This window comes from Uloborus diversus, unplaced genomic scaffold (assembly GCF_026930045.1).
Source record: "Uloborus diversus isolate 005 unplaced genomic scaffold, Udiv.v.3.1 scaffold_213, whole genome shotgun sequence".
NCBI classification, from domain to species: Eukaryota; Metazoa; Arthropoda; class Arachnida; order Araneae; family Uloboridae; genus Uloborus; species Uloborus diversus.
In genome coordinates, this window is record NW_026558366.1 from 157,743 (window position 1) to 178,536 (window position 20,794).

Consider the following 20,794-nt stretch of genomic DNA (forward strand, 5'->3'; position numbering starts at 1 on the left):
ATTACATAGAAAAATTGTTTCTATATATCGAAAAAATCTCTACGTATCGAAAATTCTTTCGAGACATTGGTAGATTTTTTTCCCACTTTAGATTGTTTGTCTCGTGAAAAATAAAGGTTAGGGGAAAAAATTATGTTCACTAAAGGTTGCTACGAAACTCATAAGGAATCCGGGGTTGAGGGGTGTGTATAGGTTGTTATTTCGTTCTAGAGTTCTTAAATTCCCTCAAGTTTATTTCAAATATCTTAGTTGTAACCACTAACATTTAAAATCAGTTTCACATTAGCCCTTTTGTCTGTTGATTATCATTCCTAGTTTTTTTTAGATGCAGTAAAAATCATTCTAGTTAAGCATATTGATTTTTTACTTTTCTGGCGATTACATAGTCAAAACGAATCGTCAAACGAAGTTGAATTGCCGAAGAATGAAGATGTATGAAGGCGCAAAAATGTAATTTCTTTTATTTTTTTATTTATTAACTTTCATTTAATCCAATGCTCATATAAATTAGAAATTGGGTTTCATAAAGGAAAGAAAGCTTTAGTTTTAATGTTTTAGGATAAGATAAGATTGTTTCTATATCGAAGTTTCTATACATCAAATTTTTTCCGGCAATTTACTACTTCAATATATGGAGGTCTGACTGTATTTCATGATATATATCGGCGAACCCTAATCTGTCATGTGCAAGATAAAATGTCTGCTTCTTCATGGAATGGTCCAAAAACTGAATGTAGATGATTTTTAACACCAGAATCAAAAAACAAGCCATTTTTCGCAGTAAAAAAGTAAGAAAACGGAACATCTGTAAGTGACATCACAGAATTTCTTTCCTTGGTGATTTATAAATGATCAATATTATATTTTGATAAAAAATATTCAAGTAACTTATTGAATTAATTTTTAATTAAGTATGGAACATATAATACAGATTTCTGTTTGATTTGATTAAATATTAACTTATTTGCATGTAACAACAAATAGACAATCATATTAATTTTTAAAAAGAATGTTCATATCTAATGGGAAGCCAAATTTAATGTAAAAAATATGCACTTTTTCACAGTAAAAATTGTGTAAAGCATTATAACACACCAGCAACATCCTGTCAGCGAGGGGTAGCAGAGAACACCAAATCTTATAATGTTTTGGCAGCAAACAAAATTGGAAATTTTACAAACGTCAACCAGGAACCCTTTTCTGAATTTATTGTCTATTATTACTCACAAAGGTTCTTATGAGTTTCACTATTATATCATTTTCTCCTTCCTCTATATAAAAAAAAACTCCCTTATCAATATAAAACTTTTGAACTTTTTTCTAGTTCTATTCACCTAGACAAAATTTCGTTTACCTTCAATTTTAAATATTGTAAACATACACAAAGGTTCTTTCAATTCACAAATAGATATATGGCTGTCACAATTAGTTTCAAAACATAAATGAGAAAATTGTTCATTCTTATTCTGTGGACAGATGTCATTTAAAAAATCTTTTATCGCTAACGATCCCCCCCTCGTCCCCTTGAATATCAATGTGTTTAGTGAAATAATTATGTAACTGATATTATTCAACATAAATTATCTATTCAGATTCATCAATACATTCTATGAAAGAATCTTCTTATACTATGCAAAAATAATGAAAAAGTCTATTACTTCTTCCCAAGAACACTTTGAATCTCCCCTCTCTCCACCTTCCATTGTATATGTTTTTCCAGTACCAGTCTGGCCATATCTGAAAAATAAAAATGAAAGTAGGAAATAGGACAAATAACCATTGATCAAAATTTAGTAAAATCCAAAAACATCACTAACTCTCAAAACAAGAAGAAAAGAAAAGCAAAAAAAAAAAAAAAAAAAAACTCTAAAATATTTTGATAGAATACTTAAATATATTAGAAAAAGTATTTGTAAAGCAAAACTTTCTCTTAAGACAGTCCAAAAAATTACCCTGATAAGACCCGAAATTCGGCATTTGGAAATTTGGCAGGATCTGAAATTTGGAAACTGTATAGTTAATTTTTACTTTTTTCAAATAACTTTTAAATAATTTACTTTTTTCAGGTATGCCTTTTCATTTCTCATCAGCAATAATAAACATATCTTGCAGCAGGTAAACATTTAGGAAGTTCAGAGAAAAATCAGCAATGTTTTATTGCATTTTTTGAAATAAAATGTTTAAAGAACGAAAATGAAATAAACATGTTTCAAAAATAATAGATCAGACATATAAAATTTTCAAACTCGTGTATGAAAAGGTTAACTTTTTTTGTAATTGTGATCGTTATGCTGCAGAGATTTAGCCCAAAATTCTAATTACTGGATTATTCCTTTTTTAAGGTAGTCATTGTTTTGATGATTTTGATGAAAATTTGGAAGGTATACACTTCATTAAAGAGTTGGGGAAAAGCCCCCAAAATTCAGCAGTCTTTTGATTGAATCAAGAGACTGGCAGCAATGTAATTACCCATTTTATTCAGAGTTTCAGCTAGGTCGCATTTTTTGCAAAATGAGAAACTACTAACTAAATACGAAATTGAAGCAAGTCATTTTCGCTTTTTTGCCCCTTATAAGTAAAACACTAAATAAATAAACAATGCACCATCCGAGAGAAGATGCTAGCATGGCGATGCTTAATCTTAATTAAAATATTAGCCAAAACTAGAGATGCAAAATTCCCAGAAATTTTGAAATGATGGAAAAAGACCGGTTTTTTACCGTTTTTTTTCCAGGAAAAATTGGAAAAAAAGGAAAATTTGATTTTTTTATGTATAAAATTAGGGTTTCTTAACAGCTCTGTGTTTCTTCGAACATACAAAGGGTTAAGCATTAAGAAATATGCTATCCACACATCTGATTGACAGAAATACACTTAAACGTAAGATTAATTAGAACAAAAAAAAATTTTTTGTTTTATAACTGAGAGCTTACATGATCAAACACACCAGAAATAAGTCAAATCATCATTCAACCAATAATATTGGGTAATGTGTGTCTAATCGTAACAATTACATTTTCTCTTTTAGATTGCCTTTGAAACTTGAAGTATTAATTGAAATTTTCGACTTTCAAACATGATTGATTTTTTTTTTTTTTTTTTTGAAAGAAAATAACACAATGTAACTTTACCGTCTGAAAATGAAAGCTATTGAGTTTTGATTTTTTTCAATTCAGTCTCAGACCAAATCAAAACTAAATTGGTGTTTCTTAAGCTGAACCAAATCTTAAACTACAGTTTCAGTTGATTCATATGGCCGTAGTAGTCATACCAGTACTTTTGAACAAATTTGAGTTATTATAACCAAGTAATTCTCTATTTCGTATTTTACTTAATAAATAAGATGTTTTAGGGTCATTTGACCAAGAACTATTCTTTTGAAAAATTCTTAAAAAAAAAAAGAAGACATCTGAATCAAATATATGGAAGAGCCAAACTTTAAAATACAACATCTCAGCTTGAGCACAACTGCAAATTCCTTTTTTGCTTAGCACGGCAGTATATAGGGTGCAGCAAAAGAAATATCGGACAAAAATTGTAGTTATAGTTTATTCATACAGCCGTAGTAGTCATACCAGTACTTTTGAACAAATTTGAGTTATTATAACCAAGTAATTCTCTATTTCGTATTTTACTTAATAAATAAGATGTTTTAGGGTCATTTGACCAAGAACTATTGTTTTGAAAAATTCTTAAAAAAAAAAAGACATCTGAATCAAATATATGGAAGATCCAGCCACACTTTAAAATACAACATCTGAGCTTGAGCACAACTGCAAATTCCCCTTTTTTTGCTTAGCACGGCAGTATACAGAGTGTGGCAAAAAAAATATCGGACAAAAATTGTATCATCGAATGGAAGAAAGGTAATTTCATTTTAATGAGTGCCTAATTTATTTTTGTCTCTCACTTTATTAGAAACTAATTTACAATATATTACCTAGTTTATGTATTGTTTTTTGGTTTTCTTACAATTTTAAGCAAAATACCTGCTATTTTAAGTTGTTTAGCCAAGTAGAACGACAGTTCGTTTGCTTGTTGTCCCTTGACGAACAGTATTTGAAACGGCATGCCGTTTCAAGTGGCTTGGAAATGATAGTCGGAAATGTGCACAAAAACGAACAGTGAATATTTCAGTTAATCGTCAGGTCATCCAAAAGTGAGTGCAATGAAATCCTTGGGTTTCCACGACAGAAGTCATTCGTAAGATGGAAATTTGTGACCGATAAGTGGGACTAAGGGAAAAAACAGCTCAAACAGAAGTTTTACGAGTTCCACAAAGTTCAGGCATTTGTATGACTCCAAAGGCGCCAGAAACGTTTGAGACGGGCCGCAAGTCCCTGCTGGAAGAGATACCTTTCACTGATTTACTGTTCAATCGGCTCACATCCCCCAGAACCATAGGATTTAGTCTGTAGACACTCCAAGCACCTTAGAAAGTGTTAGATATCACCAAAACCCGAAGTCAGGCTTGGTCTGAGATCAAATCGGCACAAGTGACAAAAAATCTCTAGTTTTTTGTGAATGAGGGCCATAAAATGAATCAAAAAGTGAACCAGAAGGACATTTTAGAAGTTATTGCACTTCTGTGGGCCTAAGAGCACTTCAGCATTGTATATATTAGACAACATTTTCCTTTAACTCCACACCGATTCATATGGCCAAAAAGACAAGAGTGGTGCAAGGCGCATTGTTTTTGACATAATATCTTTAGAGTGGACGTTCTACTCGCTAGACCTCAATCCCATTTACTACACTGTATAGCCTATTTTGGAGTCAAAGGTCTACCTGAAACACACATAAAATTGAACTCTCTAAACCAATTACTTCATTGGGAATAGGATTGATTAAAGGACTTGCTGCCATTCAATGAAAATTTCAATAAGCAGTTGTATCTCTATATTACTGCAAAAGGCTGCTAGTTTAAAAGCAATTAAATTTATTGATTGCTAAAGGTCTTCTAATATTATTATTTTTTGTGTTTTGTTAATTTATTTGTTTTTAATAGAGTTTCTTAAAAATTGTTTGCCCTTTTTTTTTGCCGGCACCCTGTACATTTGGTTTGCACAGTCAGCAGAAACATAGTTTTGTGATTAAAATTATGCTTGTTTGTTTTATGAAGAAGGAAAATAAATTCTTCACTAAGGTTATTGGCTTTGCTTTTTTGCAAAAAGTATTATTAAACATTTTTTGATCTATATGCAAATTATATTGTCATACAACAACTTGCATTAATGTTAGGCAGTGTTTCAACATAAAAGGGGGGGGGGGAGGAAATTACATCAGAATTTAAGCGTGAGAAATTTGTAATCACTTTTTACTGAAAATTTCAATTAAAACCCTGAAAAGTTGAAATTTTTTTTTTCCAATTTTTCCGAAGTGGAAATTTACTCTTTCGGAAAAAACGGTTTTTTTCCAGTTTTTTCGGAAATTTTCCGTTTTTCCCCCGATTGTTTTCATCTCTAGCCAAGACATGAAAATTACTATTAAGGGGGTATTCTAAGTCTAGAGGCTAAATTTTAAGGTGATTTTACAGGCGTAATAGAAAAAAAAAGAACAAAAAACAGCAGCTAATTTTATTCTCCATTTTTATCAGTTTTTTTTTTAAACTTTAAAAGTATAAAAATGCATAATAGTGGGGAAAAAATTCAAAATTGTAGTTGGAGGAGGCTGGCAAAGTGGGGACTCTAAAACTAGTATGTTGTGGCCATCACGAAACTTTCTTCTATATTTTTCTTTTTTTTCTGATCCTTCCCCATGCTTGACGAGGAAGCAATATTCCTAACAAAAACAAAATTACACATGCAAAAACTTGACGACCATCCCAATGTCTGAATTATTGCAAAAGCAAAGCAAAGAGCGAAAATTGAAAGTTATTTCAAAAGCCTTGCTTGAATTAATTACAAATATTTTATTTGTTAACAAACATAAGATGGCAACAGTTAAAAATTTTAAATCATTGAGATAATATTTCCGATCATTTCCATACAATTAAAATCACGAGAAATACGCAGACGACAATCTATTACGATTTATCTTTCTTATTGTTGCATTAATAAAGCTATTTTTATTCGAAAAAAAAAAACCAACACCTTGGAGCGATTGGTGTCAAAATTGAACCAAAGCCTGTTTACATATGGATTCACATATATTCCAAATTTCAAACAGAACGTAGCATTACTTCTTGAGATAGGGCACTCACAATGGAAAAAAAGAACGGGCGATTGCGCTACCCGCTTTTTAGCTGTTGACACCAAAATAAAATCAGCTTTTATACCCACTAAGTGCTACTTGCCGATATTTTTTTTTTCATTCCGTTCATTATTTCTTGAGATACAGCAGTCACAATTAACAACAAAAAACGTTCTATAGCTCAACCCCCGTTTGAGTTATTGGCACCAAAATTGAATCAGCACCTGTTCCTGTTACTGGCAACATATGAACCAAATTTTGTTTGATTCCGCCCGTTACTTCCTGAGGAATAGCAATCACGCGTAACTCAAAAAATGTCCCATTGCTCCACCCCCCTTGGAGGAATTCACGCCAAAAACCAATGGGCACAAGTTCACATAGGGGCCCATATGTGTACCAAATTTCGTTCGATTTCATGCGGTAGTTTTTGCTGTAGAGCGGCCACAAAAAACTGGTCACACACAGACGTGACACACACACATACACACACACAGACAGACAGACATTTTCCAAAAATAGTCGAAATGGACTCAGCACACCTCAAAACGTTCGAATCCGTCAAAATTCGAAATTCGAAAATTTGCACGAATCCAATACTTTCTTCTATATATTAGATATAGAAGAAAGTAAAAAGGGGGGGGGGGAGGTCTCCTGGTTGACGTGATTCCAATCCTCCAGGTGATCTGAAACCAGGCTTGGAGTCAATTACGAGGGAATGTAATCGATTACGATTATGATTAAGGGCACAATAAAAGGGGGATTACAATTACGATTATAATCCTCTGGCAAAACATAATTACGATTACAGCAACTATCCGATTATGTAGAAAATGTAATCGATTACGATTACAATATGCCGATTATGATTTTGATTACGATTACCGATTTATATTATATTGTATATATATCACCCATTTGCATCAACAACGTGATAGTTGAAAATTATGATTTTTGATTTAATATTAAAGAGATAATTGCAACTATCGTGTAGTATTAACTTAAAGGTTATTAATTTTGTATTGCGCTGTTGCAGGGAAAGAGCAATATATGAAAGATAATAAAAAAAATCTAGAAAATTCAAATTGCGTACATTACACAATGCCACAATGACTGTACAGGTATAGGCACTCTTATTCAAATGGATACACAGTGCATATTGTTTTTGACTCGGCTGTTCATTATTATTTTGCCATTGCAGTAGTTCTGCCTTAGCCCTGGCTAAGGGCAATGGCTTATTGCTAAACTGCTCAACATTTTATAGCTTATTATTTCTGAAAATTGTGTGGTATATTTCATCATTGTACTCTCAATTAATTACCAATTAATTTAATGCGCAGCTATTCAAAAAAAAAGAACCTCCTATGGATCTTTATGCAGAAAAACTGCAATGTAATAAAATACGCGGAAAGTGTAACTAAAAAATACGGAACTAAACAATTGAAATTAAAAAAAAAGGAATTAAATGCATTTAAGTGTAATTAATACTTCAAATATGTCTGTTTTTTTTTCTCTCTCTCTCTCTCATTCTTTGAGAAGTGAAAAAATTCCAGCAATGCTAAACAATCGTTGAACTGGAGCACATGACGCAGAGGTGAAAAAATACTTGGGTAGTATTATTTTTAGCAAAAAGATACTTATGAGTGTTAGACCCTTACAACTTGATTTCATTTTTGAATCACTCGCGTACCATATAAATTGCACTTTTACAAGCGCTAAAAGGCTTCAACTTAACACTCATAAAAAAAAAAAAGATTGGACATAACATATTTTTGCTATGATTTCCACTTTTTTGTCATACAGCTTTTTTTTTTTTTTGCATAAATGAGTATTTTATAATGATATTTATACATCAGAGTTTTAATGCAACAGTGAAGTGCAATTTTTCTCAGTTTAAAAATGTAGCTTAAAAGATAATTAAAGTTCAAAATTTGTGTTAATTCCTTGATACAATAAAACAAAAACAAATTTTTATAAAATCTGTCAATGCAAACTTTTTACTTTCATACATACTCATTAATTAGAGATAATCAATTGTAAACATATGAACATACATTTAAGATGAAACTATGCGAGGATCTTATTCACCAGGGTTTAAATTAGATGTCATGTAGCAAAAAATAAATGCAATACGTGTAGAGGCAAGAATACTTAAAGAATCACTGAAACACAAATGCGAATTCCGTTTTCGTTTGACAAAATCTTTTTTCAGTCATTCACTACTTTCTCATGAAAGTATAAAAAAAACAAAAGCATTTTGTTGCGCAAAACTTAGTTGTACTTTTGATATCATTGTACTTTTCTGCTAAAATACGATTTTGAGGGCGGCAATGTGCTTCGCTTGATTGCCTAACATTGACAGATGAAAGGGAAACTGATGAATGACCAATTGTAGGGATTTGGGAAGACGTTCCCAAGAAGCCAAGAAGTGCAAAAGCGCCCACAGGGTACTAATTGTACTAAACACTTTAAGATGGGTTTCGATTTATGACTCTTGTTTGCAAACAGGGACGAGTGGGGATGAGCACTGAATAGTCGTTTAAAGAAAGAAGTTGTTTTCAATGTTACTATTGCACTATATGTTATCTTTCCATACATTAATAAAAGGGAGGCTTAAATGTTTTCTCTTTTAGAAAGTCAAGATTACACGATTACAAGGGGAAATTACGGATTATTTTACTTGGATTACAGTTACGATTACGCATGAAAATCCTGATTATGATTTCGATTACGATTACGGCAGTATCCCATCGACAGATTACGATTATGATTATGATTATACAAAAACGTAATCGATTACTCAGATTACGATTACGTAATCGTCGATTACTCCAAGCCTGTCTGAAACATAACGTCAAGGTTAATTCTTATTTAACAAAGATGTAAAATTGTCTGGACGTAGCGATTTGATCACAAAAAGTTCATTTTTTGGCTCCTTTTTTGAACTTTGGTATTTTTTTTTAAAATAATAAAAATCAAAAATTTCAAAAAACCCAACATGGGGACAATTTTATAGTACTAAGAAAGTCTGTACCAAATGTCAAGTAAATCGGTGTACTAGAACTTGAGATATCTTGTCAATCATGTTGAAAAAATTAGTTTTGAGAAAAACACTTTTAAAGTTTGCAGTCTCATTTCAGCAAAAGAGTTTATTTCAACAAAATTAACTGTAACTCCAAAAATAATTTGAATTTCTTTAAATCCGCATAGAACCTTTTTTTTAAAGGTCTATTCTAAAAGGTCTGAGAATATGAAGGGAAAAAAATTCGATTTTTTTGAATTTTCCGACTAGAGAATGCCCCTTTAAGTTCAACAACATTTAGTCTTAATAAGCATAATGTTACCCCAATACTGCATATTGGAGGGGGGAGTGGATTTTTAAAAGTTCAACTTGTGTTTTCTCAATAATAAGTACAATCCTATTTTTATTATTTCATATTAAAAGTAAATATAGCTACAGCATATTTATTTTTTTAAAGATGTCATGGCTGAACTTTGAATTTAGTTTTCAACTGTATAGTAGACGAAACAAATCGAGGCATTTAGAAAGATATGTGAACCTTCGACATTTTAATATTTCACTAAATCTTTTATTTCAATTTTAGCTTTTTTGCTTAAGATCTTTTGACCTCGGCTCAAACCCTGATTTTATTAGACACAAAAAAGCTGTTAATGGTGTAAGGACAAATGAATGCTTCCTGCATTTCCAATTTTATTCAAATTCTTAAACAACACACTTTAATCCATTAAATTTTATTTTTAAAAAAGTCAATAAACATTTTAAAGCATTTTTTTTCCTCTGCTGAGTATTATTAAAAAAGAGCATAAGCAGTTCAATTGGTTCTACACATAAAAATTTATGAGTCTAAAACCTATATTTGAATGGTAAATATATAACAAGTCTGTAAAAAATTGCAAGATAAGTAAGAAAAAAAAAATAATAATTTGAACTTTTACATCTTGAATTCAAATTATGTTTTTCGCAATCACGAGTGGGTGTGTATGTAGGAGTGCGTGCTTGTGTGTGTGTGGGGGGGGGGTATGTGTATGTAGGCATGTGTGTTTGTATGGGGGTGTTTTTATGTGTGGGTAATTGTGTGTATGTGTAGGTGTGTGTATGTGTTTGTTAGTGTGTGTGTGTGCATATGCGTGTAGGTGTGTGTAAGGCAAGAGACGCAACCTGGAGACGGTTTTCGCTAGAGGAGCAGCATCGTGAGGCGCTGGCCGACGGTGGTGCTGCAGAGGGAGGCGGGGGGGGGGGGGGGGGGAATAAAATCATAGGACATCAAAACAGTCAAGTGATAAGCTATCGTGATTGCTCAAAAAAAAGTGGAACACTTGGTAAGTATACAGGAAGATTTTTTTTAAGCAAGGTAAAGCATTCACTAATATTATCTTTACAATCATTTATCTGTCAATATACAGGATGACTGCAAGAAATTTCATAAATCAAAGTGATGTTTATCTTGCCTGTAACAACAGAAAAAGGATTATTTATTTCACTTTACTGCTAAGTTTTCATGAAAAATTCAAAATAGATTTTACTTACGCAAACACTGTACAGTTGTATCCATTTAGAACTTCTTTTATGAGTGGTGCTACAACAGCTTTGTAAACAGAGATCTAAATAAAGAAAGATAGAAAATTATGAATTTTCTTTTTTCAAATTTTTACGAGTCATTTTCCCTTAACAGCGCTATTTGAACAGGGCAGAGAATGGCACAAGCTGGGATAGGGAATGACACATAGAGGAAATAATAGTTTACAGAAGGTATTGTAATCTCTCTGGGAAAAGGAAACACTATTTTAATGAAATTTTAAAGAATCCAAATGTGGTGGGTTGCAAAACGTAATCATATTTCCCCCCTTATATGTGATATGGAAATGACGAAAATCATGATTAACTTATCTATTATATAACTACATACAACAAAAATGAGGGTCACCTAAAGTAAGGTAAGATAATTTTTATAATGAAGACACAATTCAAAGACTAAATTATGGGTTATAACTATCACAAGATGCGAGAATTATTAATTCTACTGGCTGCATTGCCCAGCTTTGCAGTCCACCTCGAAAATAAAAGTTATGTCAAGTGATGCATGTTCAACAATCAGGCTTCCAGGGTTGCCACAGAAGTTCAAGAATGAAATTCCCTGACATTTCCAGGTTTTCCAGTTGATTTTTAAAAAAATTCCAGGACAATGAATGTCAACTTACATTATTTAATATCAGTACAATACAATTTTTACTGTAAATAAACCTACTTTATTAACCAAATAATGGTTTAAAACATTGTCAGCAGTTGTTATCAAAATTTGTGTTAGGTAAAGACAAACTTAAAATTTAATTACAAATGCTTTGAATGTCTTGCAGGTATTTCCAATTAATACTTTTATTTTTAAATCTCTGCAATTGTGTTGTGTAAAAGTTTGTTTCCCTTTCAATGCAAAAATTTTATTTTACTCAAAACTTTTCCTTAGTACTTTTTTTTAAAATCTTTTTATTACTTTGCAACCTTATCCTAATTGCAAGATCATATTTTCTAGGGACCATTCCAGCATAACTGAGCATATTGTAAGAAACTTCATTTGGTTTAAGTCTCCCTTCCTCCTTGCAGCACGAATAACAGCATTCCATCAGTCCATAATGTTACAAGACTTTTCTTTCAAATTTTCGACCAACATGCAGTTGTTGATACTAAAATCTCAACAAATGGTGTAGCATCTTTTTAAAAAACATCTATGTTTAAAAAAAAAAAGTCCAAAATTAAAACATCAATGTTTTAACAAAAACCCAGGATGGATGTTTCCAAAACATTCTCGACTGTAACGTAAACATGTGAAAAAATTATCACCATTGTGATAAAGGGATAAAATCATACAACTTCCTTTTGGCAAGCAAGGATCCATAAAACCCATAGTTCATTCTGTTTCAAAAATAAAAATGCATGCCAAATATTCTCTGCAATGATGATTCCATTTAAAATTTACATTCTTAATACATAAGAATATAGAAAATTATTAAACTATTAGTCTAAAATGGACTTTAATTTTTATTTAAAAATATTTTTTACAAACCCTTAGTTTTAAAAGCAAATGTAGAACTAAAAAAATTAAATGCTCATTTTTTTTACAATTTAGTATTTTTACAAAAAGTATGTACTTGCTAATTAACTCAATAACAGCTAAAGCTTGCAAAAATAAATAAATAAAATCATTTAAATCCAGAATTAAAATATCTTCCAACCATTGAAATAATGGAAAAGTTTGAAGGATGCATAACAACTGAAATCTCAAACATACTGTTTGACCATCGATTACATGGAAAGGCTAATATCCGGTTTATAGGCGGAAATGGACATATCTATTAGTTTATAGGGGTGTTAGTTGGTTTGTTACAGATGTGCACTGTTGCATCTCTAATATTTAGCCTTGGTTTTGTAAAAATTAAAATTTGCTCTCAGTAACATTTTTTAATCTAAATTACATTCGATCTATATTCTCAAGGCAAAAATTAATTGATTTATTTATTCACAATAAAGTTTTCAGGTTACCATTTTGCTTTTACGTTCCTGAACGAAATGAAAATATTTTATTTTCTTTTTGTTGTTTCCATGGTAACTATTTTTGTTTTCCCTTATTTTATTTTGCGTGCATCAAAATCCCATCGTTATTTTCCCGTCTCCCCTGCTAGATTTATTTAGATGGAATAGTCTTTACTTGGCAGATTGCCAAATTACATATAATCCGCGGTTAAACAGTACTATGGAATTTTTGGCTTGGATTTTCTTCCTCTCAACTATCAGGAAATTTTGCTTATCTGGAATGCAACATTTACCGCACTTTCACATTTTTACACAACATTTTCACTCATCAGATGCAAAAATTGGGAAGGAATTCCCTGATATTTCAAAAATTTGTGACTTCCCCTGACAATTCCCTGACCATTTTAGGGGTTTTCATTTTCCCTGACAATTCCAGGTTTTCCATATTTTCCAGGTGAGTGGCAACCCTGGGCTTCAATTATAGAAAAAAAATACTAAAATTTTCCGAGAAAATAATCATTCTTAAAGTAAAAGAACAGCAAATCAAAAATTCCCGAATAAATTAAGCACAATCTTCCTGACCATCTTCAGCTGGCAGTACAAAAAAAAAAAAAAGATAAATTGCCAAATAATAATCAAAACGGGATATTTTTACCTCAAAACAAAATTTTATTTAGTCACAATAGAAAAAAAAAGCGGCAACTTTCTGAATTGTTTTCATGCTAATTTAAAATTAGATCATGCAAACGATAATTTGATAATTTTCCGGCATGAAATTCTGTTCCATTAGGATTAAAAATGCTTTTAAATTTTTCTGTGGTGATTTTACAGCCTTTTTTTCTTTTTTTTTTAATTTAAAGGAATTAAATCAATTTCAAGGCTATCTATCGCGGGCTTTTGAATGATGCTAAAATCAAACTGGTTGGATAATTATTTCGGATAGAAAGAGTCATTTAATTGAATTTTAATTTTTAGGCCTTAAAATTAAAATTCAAAGGGTTTGGTACTTTTTTTGGCATTTGAAAACCTCCCCTATGTTTCTTTTCAGGTCCCCAAGTATCTCCCTGACAAATTTGGTTGTGCTCCGACGAAAACTGTGGATTTGTATAAAGAACATACATATATATATTCTTTGTTTTATTTATATAGATATATGTAGAATAGAAAGTCCTAACTTTTTAGAACTAATTTTGCTTTAAGGTGGGGGTAGGGACATACAGGGGAATGACATTTATCATTTAAAAAAATTTTTTAATAAATAATAATAGATAGTTTGTTTTGACCTTTTTTAAACATCAAAACATGTTATTAACACATTCCAGTGTCATTTTCATTTTTATAAAGTCATTACAACATTCTCTAAACTGAGACAAGAATGTCTCAGTTTAGAGAAAATGACCCATGTTCAGTGCACCAAACCAGTAACACCAACTCACAGCCTGTGGGCCACATGGGGCATGCAAAGCTGATACATGTCGACCGCTATTATGTATCCAAAATTACTGTTTGTTTTCCTTAGCTGAGACCTAACGCCAATTTCGGCCAGCGGTAAGTAACCATCCTCAACCTATCGCCCCATTTTAAAATGGATTTTCTCCTGAGTGCTAGTCTTTGCTTTTGAGAACGAAAGCATGTTTTTGAACCTTCCAAAACAACCAATCAACTTCTTTCGGTATTAAGAATGATTGTCGCAAATTTGAAGCTCAATGGTCAGAAATAGGTTTCTGAAAGACTGATGAAAACTCTGCATTGATAAAATCAGCTTGTGGTCAATAATTTTCATTTCTTTTTTTCCCCCATATTAGCTAGGGGCAGGGTTGTCCTATTTTGTCCACCCCGGACAAAATGTCATTTTGCCCGCTTCATCAGTAAACTGAAAGTTTTGAGTTAAAAATGTGAAGTTTGAAAATAATAAATAATTATATAAATTTTTCTCCTATTCAAGTAATATTTCAATATAACTAGGGGGCTCTGCCCCTGTTCGCTAATGCTCACCAACCTCTGAAGATTGCTTCGCAACATTATTTGATTTGCAAAGATTTAAACCGTCAATTTAAAAAAAACAGATTAAAAACGCATTATGAACTAATGCTCTTTGGATCAAAAAGCACCCTTTCTCTGGGTTTCAAAATAACTTGTACCAACTTGCAGAGTCGTAAGGGCTAAAGGGCTCTTGAGCATTGCATAGCTGCAGTTTTGTACGTTTGAAAGTCGCTTTCATATTCGTGGTCTCAAGTAATGCATTTTGCTCTTTAGCTCGATGCTTGAATTGAATTGAGTCTAAGATTTTCCGTTAAAATCGAAACCCTTAAAGTTTGTGAATAAGAAAGAAGAAACATGCGAATCGAAAAGACGTAACTAGCGCAACGCCAAATAAAACATGGAATACTTTTAATAGAGATGAAATTATTTGAACTTCATTTTTAATGGCTTGTAACTTTTTTCCCTTTGGAGATAGAAGCTCAGTTTTTCGACCATTGGTCAAGTTAAATCTGAAGTAAAAAAGCCGCTATTTCCAGTGGTGTCCTAAAGAAAATTGTGGGACAATTCCTTTCAATTTTTACTGATAGATTTAATAAAGAAAGTAGTGCCTAAATTTTAGCTAAGTCTAAAAAAATTCAAGCTAAAAACGCAAATAACTTCTGTTGTATTTAAGTTAGAGCATTGAAATAAATTGCGTAGAACGTGGAAAATTATACCCTTTCCAAGGCTATATAATATTAACATGTGCAAGTAATAATTCACCCATTTAAAAGGCAATAATAGGCAATTTATGTGAAATTTGAGCTTAAAAAAAATTAATTACAAAAAAACTAATTCAAACTCAAAAAAAATAAAACCCCAGGTGCACACCACTGGGGCTCAAAGTAATTCTGTACAAAATTTTAAGGCTGTAGGTGCTATGGAGCGTCCTGAATGCACGTCTACACAGACTTCCCACCAGAATTTCTTTGAAACCTTACTTTTATTTACTATAAAGAGAAAATAGCATACATAAATCTGTATATAAACAATTGATGGTAAAATATTTTAAAGTGAAAATTAAAAAAAAGTAAGATGAGTTGAAGTTTATGTAAGTATGTTAATAAATCAAATGAGTGTTAAAATAAATTAAAATGCATGTAATAGCATTAATAAAACAAGCATATCAGCTGTAAATTTTAAGATGTTTATCTGTAATATGCAGATTTATTGCCCATAGTGAGTGCATTTATAAAATTAAAAAGTAGAAATAAAAAGTTTTTAAACGTTGGAGTTTCAAAACATTAAAAATCATATTAAAAAAAAAAAAAAACTAGTATGTTGTGGCCATCACAAAACTTTCTTCTATATATATTTTTTTCTGATCCCTCCCCATGCTTGACGAGGAAGCAATATTCCCACAAAAACAAAATTACACATGCAAAAACTTGACGACCGACCCAATGTCTGAATTATTGCAAAAGCAAAGCAAAGAGCGAAAATTGAAAGTTATTTTAAAAGCCTTGCTTGAACTAATTAGAAATATTCTATTTGTTAACAAACATAAGATGGCAACAGTTAAAAATTTTAAATCATCGAGATAATATTTCCGATCGTTTCCATACAATTAAAATAACGAGAAATACGCAGACGACAATCTATTACGATTTATCTTTCTCTTTGTTGCATTAATACTATGTTAAAGCTATTTTTATTCAAAAAAAAAAAAAAAATCAACACCTCTTGGAGCGATTGGCGTCAAAATTGAACCAAAGCCTGTTTACATATGGATTCACATATATTCCAAATTTCAACCAGAAGGTAGCATTACTTCTTGAGATAGGGCACTTACAATGGAAAAAAAGAACAGGCGATTGCGCTACCCCCTTTTTAGCTGTTGACACCAAAATAAAATCAGCTCTTATACCCACTAAGGGCTACTTGCCGATAAATTTTTCTTTCATTCCGTTCATTATTTCTTGAGATACAGCAGTCACAATTGATGACAAAAAACGTTCTATAGCTCAACCCCGATTGAGTTATTGACACCAAAATTGAATCATCACCTGTTCCTGTTAATGACAATATATGGACCAAATTTTGTTTGATTCCGCCAGTTACTTCCTAAAGAATAGCAAGCACGCGTAACTCAAAAAACATCCCATTGCTCCACCCCCCTTAGAGGAATGTGCACTAAAAACCAATGGGCACAAGTTCACATAGGGGCACATATGTTTACCAAATTTTGTTCGATTTCATGCGGCAGTTTTAGCTGCAGAGCGGCCACAAAAAACTGGTCACACACAGACGCGACACACACACACACACACACAGACAGACATTTTCCAAAAATAGTCGAAATGGACTCAGCACACCTCAAAACGTTCGAATCCGTCAAAATTCAAAATTCGAAAATTTGCACGAATCCAATACTTTCTTCTATATATTAGATATAGAAGAAAGTAAAAAGAAGGAAAAACTACTTGATATTAATAGAAGAAATGTTGGCATGAAGTGAAATCTGTTCTTGCAATACAAATGTGATGATCAGCAACAGGCTCTGACTAGGCTGTTCCTTAGTGATTTATTAGTCCCCAATGATGATTAATGGCCCTTTTAAAGCTTTCTACCCTCTTGCCTATTATAGCCTCTTCCGATACACTGTTCTGGATACCCACAAACCTACTAAAATAGTAATTTTCCTTAATTTGTATGACATTAACATATCCATAAAATAGATGAGTACATAAATATTTTACTATGGGGTGACATCAAAAAAAACTCGAAAAATATAACAGTTATAAAATATCTTTAGTCTGTAAATCTTTTGTTTTGTATGTATGTATGTCTCCAAGCATTTCATTTGACTTTCCAATTGAGTTTATTTTCTACCATTGTATATAATAGTCTAATCATGCCCAATAGCTTATTCACATAGTTAAATTTTATTACTTTTAAGTAAATTATGATCTAAAATTAGCTGCACTAATCTGTAATTATTATTTTTTTTTTTTTTAGATTTATGAAATTCTAAAGCTAATGATTCTATTTTAATTCAATGATTATTTCATAACAGAAAATGTATTAGAACAATATACTAATATTATTACACCATAACAAATTTATGCAACATATATAATCAATTTATTTTTCATTTTGTCCAGTTTCTTTCGTCGCCCGGACTTTTTACAAAAAAGTGGACAAAATAGCAACCCTGGCTGGGGGGGGGGGTTTCATTTTAAGTATATGTTCTGACCTGCGAGATTCATCTGAATGTGAGATGTGGTTTCAAGGAAAAAAAGGTTGGGCACCACTACTAAACAATTTGCCTGAAAGCTTTTCAATATTTTATCTTGACTTTTAAACACTTTCAATGTTCAGTAAAGCACTTTTTCAGAAACATAAAAAATATAAATTACTTTTAATGACATGATTACTATTTTATTTCTTCTAATTTCAAATCTAGAAATTTAATAAAATTGAAGAATTTTTTATCAAGGCATGTTCTACTTTTTTCAAGCTATATAAAAATTTTAAATTGATGTATGCAGTTTATTTATATATTTTCCCCTGCATCGTCAGACAAAACATAATGCAGGGGATCATTTAATATTGATAGGTAAATTAAAGCATAAAATGATTTAAGTTTAAACAAATACTTCATCCATATGAAAAAAAGAAAAATATCAAATCATACTGACATCTGGCCAAATAGATAGCAATGTTCATTCATCCAGGCTTTTATTTACAGGTATGCATTTTGCGAAAGAAAGAAATTTTTGTGAATTCTTTGTGGGAAAAAAAAAACCTAATTTTTGGTCACTTTTTATTTGCATATTTTTTGTGAAAACATTCTGTTGTTTCATATACAGCATGTTTGCATGTCACAATTCTAATTTGAAATCCCTTTGTTACAGGGTTTCGCCAATATATATTCAAGGATATGATATTTTCAATATTTATATTTTCAACTATGGTATTTTCAATATAAAAGTATATAAATCATAGTAAAATTGTACATTTATTATTAAAAACAACCAAAAAGTCATGTACTATATTTTTATGATGTATAATGCACCATTAATATAACAAAGTTAATATAATTTTCCATTTTTACCTGTATTTTATATTCATAAAATTATTAGGAATGTTCCAATATTAATTCATATAAAAAGTGCATAATTAAATTTTAAACATTGCTCAGAAAAAAAAAGTGTCCATTGACTGCACTGAGTAATGCATATTTTTTATTTCTGGATCATAACTATAAAAGTAGCTAACAGAAGAAAAATGACTAGAAACGTACCGAGTACTCGGTAACTACTCGGTACTCGGCCAAATTCTGATCAGATACTCGGCCAATACTGAGTAGTTGCAAAAAATTGAATATTGTCCTAGACAGATACTAAAATGTCTAAAAAAGAGCAAGCATTATATTCTGCAATCATTTACAATTACAATTTATAAGTAAAATTTAAATTTTGAGAGTAATGCAGTTTGTAATGCTTCAATAGAATAAATCTTTATTTTAATGTCCCCAAAGTAAATAAAACTTATTATTAGAAATTATGCAAAAAAGGTATAGAAGTAAAGTATAGAAAATATGGAATTTTTATATTAAAAATGGATTTTTGCTACAAACAAAAATTAGTTATAAAAAATATAAAAATACCTTTGCTTAAAAAATAAAAGGAAACAAAACAATGTTAAAAGCACAGTGCAGGAAAACTGCAGACATGTGTTTTGGCGTTACAAGGAATTCCTTTTTCAATGCACAAAATGGGAGCTCGTGGATTTAAGGCATCCTACAAAAGTCGAATTTTTTTTGTCAAATGTCTTTATTCTTTAACTCACATGTTATGCACTGAAAAAGACGTTCCTTGTAACAGGAGGGGAGGGGGGCAGAAACACGTGTCTGCAGTGTTCCTGCACATTTGTTTTATCTGCTTTTAAAAATTATTTATGTTTGGCGAACTAGAACTATGATTGGTATACAGTGAAACCGCTCCTAACAGACACCCCTCTTATGCGGACAATTTTTAATTCCCCAGTTCCAATGCAAATAACATTATTAAACCTCTGTCTTGCGGACATCTCTCTATTGCGGACAAAAAAAATTGTCCTGTTAGTGTCTGCATTAGAGGGATTTCACTGTTATTTGTTTTAATTCCAACTTGATTAATCATACCTTTTATTTATTTATTTTTAATTTAAAAAAAAAAAATTGTAAAATTTTTGACACAAACAAAATTGTTTATATGTAATATGTAATTAAATTTCAGCAGGAATTTAGTTTTAAAAACTATTATATGGACCAGGAGGTCTATACTACTATTCCAATAATAAGTTCAAAATTCATCACATGTGTGTCAGTGGTTCTTCTTAAAACATAATTGGTACTTGGTAACTCGGCCGAGTACTCGGTAACTCGATACTCGGCCGAGTACTCGGTACTCGGCCAAAGTGCTACTTGGTACGTCTCTAAAAATGACTATAACAGCTAATGTTAAATTATCTCCATTAAAATTGATAGAAATGTAAAATGAAACATTAGATATAATTAATGAAAGAAACATTAATGTTCTGTCTACATATTGCAATTATAACATAAGAAAATAAAAAGTGATTTGAGGATTTTCAAGACTTTAGTTTGTGCTCATTGACAATATTGGATATATATCAAAATATCGGATATTTTTGAAAATATCATGATATTTTCGAACCCTGCTTTGATATAAAGGATTTCACTGAGAATTACCGTATTTTCGGGAATAAGCGCCGTGGCGCATACTAGAAAAAAGTAAAAAAATTGCTGGTGCGGCGCATATAACGGGTGCGGCGGATACAGTGTTTTTTTTTCCAAGTTTAAAAAAAAATCAGAAAATGCTGCTAACAGATGGCACCACATCGTTTGCTTTCATTTCACGGAAATCCCTCCCCTTAGGCGACAAGTAAAGCAAAGAGGGGGAGGGAAGGTGAGTCAGCGATTGCGCATGTTTCACCGAGGAGAGAAATCAGGGTTGCCAACTTGGGGGTTTTCCCCCTAAATTTAGGGGGAAAATTTTAGAATGGGATTTTTTAGGGGGATAAAATTTT

General features: G+C 31.4%; 1 protein-coding gene across 1 annotated transcript in view; it reads right to left on the reverse strand.

Moving 5' to 3' along the window:
- The window catches only part of LOC129233152 (kinesin-like protein KIF11), a 116,605-nt gene that overhangs the window by 90,883 nt on the left and 4,928 nt on the right, over positions 1-20,794 (reverse strand). Inside the window, exons 3-4 of the mRNA XM_054867221.1 lie at positions 10,739-10,812; positions 1,659-1,737 (exon numbers count right to left, since the gene is read on the reverse strand). Of these exons, the coding sequence (XP_054723196.1) occupies positions 1,659-1,737; positions 10,739-10,812 (153 nt within the window). The remainder of the gene's footprint in view (positions 1-1,658; positions 1,738-10,738; positions 10,813-20,794) is intronic.